We start from the raw sequence: 6,579 nt of genomic DNA, 5'->3' as shown, positions 1-6,579 counted from the left end.
GGTTGAATGATCGAAGTGAAGGATCAGAGGTAAAGGATGCTCGGCGCAAACTCCAAAGACCATCGTTTCCGATTCCTGGCGTTTTAATACTTGCAACATATACTCCCTCAGAGATGAGGCGTCAACGTCTTGATCTATTTCCGGCTGAAGGGCACAGGGTAAGGCGAAATTAAGAAAAAATGAATTTTTGTTTTTCTTCGCAATTGGGGAAGTTCAATTCCTTGTGCACATTTTCCATATTCGCACTTGCCTTAAAAAGCCGTATTTCTCGCTAAAAATCAGTTTTCCCGTAAGCAAGTAGTAAGTGCCCACATTCTCTTAATAATGTTCTCAGGGTTCATTGTCGTTTTTTTCATCAAAAAACTTCTTGTTTCAGATCAAAATGCTTTTCTGGAACCAGCTGTATTAAGAAATTGCTTAGCAATCATTGCGTAGCTGATTTTTCAGCGAGGGCAATCAAAAGACCATCTTGCACGTTTTTCCACATTTGCCCTTCGAAGCTGCGCACAAAAAAACATCTCTTTTGGGCTTCACACTCTAAAAATTGCAAAATTGGGTGCTGTTCTTTTATTAAATGATAAAGCAACGCATTAGCCAGCATTTTGAAATCATTCAGACCAAAACCTGGGCGCAACACCACCATCAAGTGGCTCAAAGAGGTTGACCACAAGCAAAATACTTTGTGAACAGATCTGTACGATGGTGCACAAAATAGTCAAGGAAGGACAGACGACAGGGTAAAACGCAAAAAAATGACTTTGACAGTGATTATGTAGCTGGTGCTTTTTAAATAAATGGCTCTACTGGTGTTTTTGGCAAAAAAGTATGGTTTTCACCTCTTTTTTACTTTAAACTGAATTATCTAAAAACAATGTTTTTTCTTACATAGGTACCATTATTTCCTTTATCTTCCAAGACAACGAGCTGATTTTTTTCCTGTAATCTACATAACTTGTCACACCTGCCGTACTATAATTGAAAATATGCACGTAACAGTTTTTTTGGTACCAACTTTAATACTAAAATAATGCCAAAATTTAGGTACTAACGGACAAAAAATTATAAAAAACTGAATTTTTAAAGAATGTTCTTAATTCTAGTACAGTTAAAAGAGCACACAATTTGAAAGAAAATGATACATACGTTATGTAGATACCTTTATTAGATGCCGAGAAAAATGAACCTAAAAATGGCCAAAAATGCATGGGAAGTATAGGGCTTACCCTGTGTCCTTAATCTATACGTGCATTCAAAGCAGAAATCTGGGACTCACATTATTGCATGGCTTACTCAACAGTTCTTATTTCTGTCTAAACAGTTGCAAAGAAAGCGCCGTCAATATCAATTCATTTTATTGGAACCTACACTGCACCAGATTTTACGTTTTTTTATAGTTAATAATAACGCACGAATCCTGTCCATATGCTAATGAGCATTTAGCTGATTATTTAGAGATTCTCTGATTCAAAGAGTACCACCGCATACATCCCTACTGAAGAAACTAAAAATATTTTCCATTCGTCTAAAAACTCCCGCTCAAAAATCAAAAGCGTTTTTCACGTACATTAAACAGAAACCTTTTGCTTTTTAAATCCCAATTGCTTGTACGACTTGCTCAACAGTGAAAATTTGTTCTTTCGGAAACTTTTGATATAATTTCTTTGACGCATGTTGTACAGAACGGGGGACGCCGTGGTGCGACCTCCGGGTACATCATACTGCCATTCGGCGCTTGCCAGCCATCGACTGCCAAATGGCATTCTTTCGACGTCCGTGTTACGGAAGAAAAAGACAACTATTCACAAAGATGTGCCGGATATAAGAAGTGAGTATTTGATGCACACTATGTAAAAAAAGATAGACAAATATTTTTTATTTATTCAGGTGTTTATTACACCATAAAAACAACATTGACAACCTTTCTTTTATTTTAGGCTATAGTTTTTCAACCAATTATTCAAAAACGATTTAAGAGAGAAGTAAAACCTGTTTAACCGGTTGCGTCATACGTTGAAAGCCGACCTTACTAACAAAAGCATGCGTAATGGGCACAAAATATAATGATTTCAAAGTGCAGGGACAAAAATGTACTTTTATAATGGCAAATATTTTAACAAACACATGCCTATAGACAACGGGGAATCATTCAATTCATGAATGTGTAAAAATGAAAAAAATTGAAACTAGAAGTGTTGTTTAGAATTAGAATTGGGTTTTTGAGAGGTGTCATTCGGGTTTGCTAATAGAAAGCTGCTTACTCTTTTTGTATATAAAAATGTCAAGCATTGGTTTTTTAAGATAATAAGGTTTCCTCATTGACAGTTTAATTTTAGGCTTGGTATCTTTGTTAGGCAGTTTAAAACATACGTAAGCTTGGCTTAAGTTCATTTATACCCATCATTGCGCAGTGTTTTTCTTTAACGAAGGGAAATGTCTTGCGTTCTGTAATTATAATTCTGCTCGTCCAAATAAATTATTTGGACAAGCAGGCCTGGTGTAATAGCAGTATTAGTATTATTATTAATATTATTTGTCTGCAATACCAAAGATGGTATAGCTTCTTTACCAGGCTTTTATTTTGGCACCTGACAAATTTCTACGCAAAGCTTTCAAGTATAGGTTTTCAAAAAAGTTTTTTGTCCACTTTTATTTCAGCACAGCCTAGATTTTTACAAAGAAATTACTCTCTCCAACACTGCGGCAAAAAAAAGTGTAATGTATTCGGTTTATAGAGCACAAAACCTAACCAACGTTGTGTATGCCTAAATTTTCTTGAAAGAATAAACTGTTTGCCTGAGTTTTCAGTTTTTGTATTAGCTAAGAACCACCAAATTTCTGGCTAACTCTCCGACAATGCTAAACTTAAGCAGGTCACTCCAGCGAATCGCTCATATATTTAAATGCAACAACACTCTACTACAGATGCCCTGGGGCTACAAAACATAAACAGCGTGTTAACCGTATTCGCTGTTTTGACAAGGCAACTGATTACTTAAGTTAGAAGAGTGTTTCAAGCCCGGTGTTTTTGTAATAAGACACTGCTGGAATAAATTGGTTACGTTCAATCACATTTCATACACTTGCAATATAAATAGGCTCATAGAACTCTGTCCTTTTTTATTTATTTCCTGTCTGCGTGATCAATATTCGGCTGCGGTCTGCTCATTCAGGAATATCATTTTTCAAAAATGTTTATGCATAAATTTTGAAGTAGCGAACCATCAAGATATCCCATAAAATCACACATTTGCAGTGGGTGCTTTATTTTATTAAAAATTGAGCAGGTTTAGAGCTGCTTGAGCAAAAAAGAACAAAGTTGGAATAATACCGATATGTTTCTAAATTTTTCTTAAATAAAGTTGCTCTCTCTGCTAAATTTTTCTTTGAGAAAACAGCAATACGCACTAAGGTTAACTACTCTACCCAACACAAACAATTGAAACTTAAAAAAAAACAAAAATATTGCGGGCGGCTGGCGTATGTAGCTCAGCTGCATTACAAGCTTTTAAAATACTTTTGTACCTTCTAGCTTAAACTGGAAGACGAACATGTGGACCGTAATGTACACCATTTTCTCAGGAAATCAAACCTGTTTTTACTGTGGTAAACTAAATTTACTTTTTTTTACACAGAGTTTATAATGCCCATGGTAATTATTTTGGACAAAACATTGTATCGAATAGCTTCAGTTGCAAATGCTTCGAATTTGCTTTTAGGTCATTATATTCCCCTACAGCAACAGTTAACAAAGGTAGCATTTTAGCTCTTGCAATGTTTTAAACAACAATCATTTTTTTCTTCAAAGAATCTTCTAGAAATCACGGTAAGTACATGTTGCCATTGTATTGAGTTGTGTCGCGGACCGGATATTTATTCATTATAATTGCCGAATGAGTAATTCTCTTTCTAAGTTTACGTGAATAACTTACCTTTAAAATATACATTTGAAGCGTTTTTTTACATCCGTAAAAAAAATTGCCTCTACAATTTACGATGGAACTAGGCTATGTTTGCTTCGGCATTTTGTTTTCTCTTTAGGTGTCTTTATTTTATTTGTTTATTTTGAAAACCTTAACGCCCAGCTATTGTACTTGTATTGTATCTATTTACCTATAAGAACTGCTATAAACGCGGGAGCAGCTGATAAAATAAAATAATATTCGTAGTTACAGGCGAAAAAGTCTTGAAGCTCAATGAAATTCGGTTCATTCCAACGATGACATCTTACGATTACCATTCACATATTATGTAACGCCATCACCTATATATCGCATACATACAAGGGAAAACGAAGGCTAGGGCCCCCAGGCTTATATCTTCCTCCGGGGAAGAAATGAAACATTACGGTCCGCCTGTGCGATTTTCTGGGGCTGATAAAAAAAAACCACGTGGACATATTATCGTAAACGAAACAATATATGACCGGTGAAAATTTGATGCATAATATTATTGGTATTTTAATAGAGTGCTGAACACAGAACTTACGAAATAATTTGTTTACATTCCCGCCCATGCTCAAAAGTAGCAGTGGGCGACGCTACGAATCACTCCCGTCTCCGAGACAATTTTTTTGAAGCTCAGGAGCTGTCTGACCGCGCACCCAGTCACCATGAGTGACACTGCGTATTTCGATGCAAGGTTTGTGGAGTTAGCAAACTTTACAATACCGTACCTTTTAATGGTAGCAAGATAGGGCCTGTATATGTTCGAGGAGAAATTAATTGAGCGCAGGAGCGCTGCCTGGGCGCGAGAGATTGTCACGAAAATTGAATAGCGGCAATAGGCGTAGAGGAATGTCGGCGCTACCCATAGAAGGCAGATGAAAATCAGGCGCGTTTGGTAATGCCTCATGCCGATTCTTTTATATGGCAACCATTGATGCTGCATAGCATCAAAATATTACCTTCCCATTGAGATACATCACCCTAAGATAACATCGTTAACTAGACAAAAGTAATGCTATCGCCTACAAATTCATGTTTAGATTTCTGTGTAAAAACTCTCAGCGACATTTTCTGGGTAAATATTCTCAGTTGTGCGTGGTTTACGACTTTTAAAATATTTTTCGCGTTGTTGCCCAAATAGCTCCAAAAACGTTTTTGTCATTGCAAAATGGTTCTCCACTGGCCATGTTCCGACGGATGATTTTTCTGTGTCTGCGCGCCTACCCGCTTTTTCTATTCCCTTTAATTACATTTTATGTGTTCTTTTGTTTTAAGTGTGCACCTTATAGTTATTGCAGATATTGAAAGTGATTGATGATAAAAAATAATACATTGTCCAATTCTTTGCCTTATTCTTGTTTCTTTCAATCTTTCAAGCTCAAAAAGGATTCTAGAAACAAGCATCCTTCGAACAAGGCACGAGAATAGGAAACTTCACACAGCAAGTTTAAGAAAGATGAGGCATTTTTACGGCGTATTTCAAAAGATACGATTACATCTGTATGGCGGTACTCAGTGTGGGCTGTGATTTTTATAGGTAAAAAAATCTGTGTGTAATAAAGACGATATTTTCTCTTGACACAATATAGTGTACTTTATTGGATTACCATTATCTTTACACATCCGACAATGAAATTTGTATATCTCAGTATTGCAGTTCTTTTGTTAACCAGTGTGCACATAAACAGGTAATATAAGTTTTCATGGCTTTGTTCCTTTCGCAAAAGAAAACATCAGTTTTAAAACTATCAAGCAAAAGTTTTCAGGAGCTGATAAAAACGTTAATGATAAATTTTCGCAACTATACAATCCCAGGTTTTGGGGCGGGGTTGTAAGAAAAAAAACAATAGCGCTCAAGCAAAAAGCACACTGGTTGCGCTCATATTTTGGTGTTCGTGTTTATTGCGAATGAAATTACAATGACAAATCGTATGTGTTTTATACGAACTAGTTACAGAATTCTCGTCTACGTGCACACGCTTGGTAATTCTGTCCCACATTTAACTTATGTCGGTTTCTAAGGTTTCTTAATTTAAGGTTTCTTAATATTCTTCACAAAACCTGTCATCAAACAATGTTTTCTTTTGTAGCTGAAGGGAGCCTTACCCGTTTTGCAAGCTGTCAATTGTACAAATTTATTGTGAAAACCCCTGTTATATTTATAATAATACTGGGACTACGATAGCGTGGGGGAGTTCAAGCACAACAAATTCACCACTTGAGTAAAACTAAACAGTTAACACGTGAAAAAGCTTCTGCGCAACAAAGAAAACCAGAACATGCAAATTATTTTTTGGCAGAAGTTTATCCTTGTTACCTTAACCTCTGAAGAACTTTGCCTTGAGTGCGTGGTGCTTATCATAACTGCCTAACTGCGGTATATCATTTCGCTTCTTCTACCTTGATTTTTTTGTTGGCTTCCAGACCCCAGACAATTCAGAACAACTCATTCAGAAGGAAAGAGTCTACAAAAATAGACAGGTGCAAACGTACCTTGACCTTGACCAGCGCCGTCGTTTGCATAGGACTCGGGGTTGCTTGAATGATTGAGGCTTTTAACGTTCACCAGCAATACTTAGGATATAATTACCCACAATTAAGAAATGCCGTCTTTACACTTGCATGATTCCAACTA

At 36.4% G+C, this 6,579-nt stretch overlaps 1 protein-coding gene across 1 annotated transcript in view; it reads left to right on the top strand.

The window, feature by feature from the left end:
* LOC144141278 (uncharacterized) overlaps positions 1-5,528 on the top strand; it is a 37,465-nt gene extending 31,937 nt beyond the window's left edge. The window contains exons 5-6 of the mRNA XM_077672857.1: positions 1,680-1,826; positions 5,322-5,528. Coding sequence (XP_077528983.1) covers positions 1,680-1,822 — 143 coding nt within the window. The 3' untranslated portion in view covers positions 1,823-1,826; positions 5,322-5,528. The remainder of the gene's footprint in view (positions 1-1,679; positions 1,827-5,321) is intronic.
* The last annotated feature ends 1,051 nt before the right edge of the window (positions 5,529-6,579 follow it).

The sequence above is a fragment of the Haemaphysalis longicornis genome, unplaced genomic scaffold, assembly GCF_048455015.1.
Source record: "Haemaphysalis longicornis isolate Haplotype H1 unplaced genomic scaffold, Haemaphysalis longicornis Haplotype H1 scaffold_6, whole genome shotgun sequence".
Lineage (NCBI taxonomy): Eukaryota > Metazoa > Arthropoda > Arachnida > Ixodida > Ixodidae > Haemaphysalis > Haemaphysalis longicornis.
Note: the sequence above shows the minus strand (reverse complement) of the source record. Positions and strands in the feature narration are given on the sequence as shown.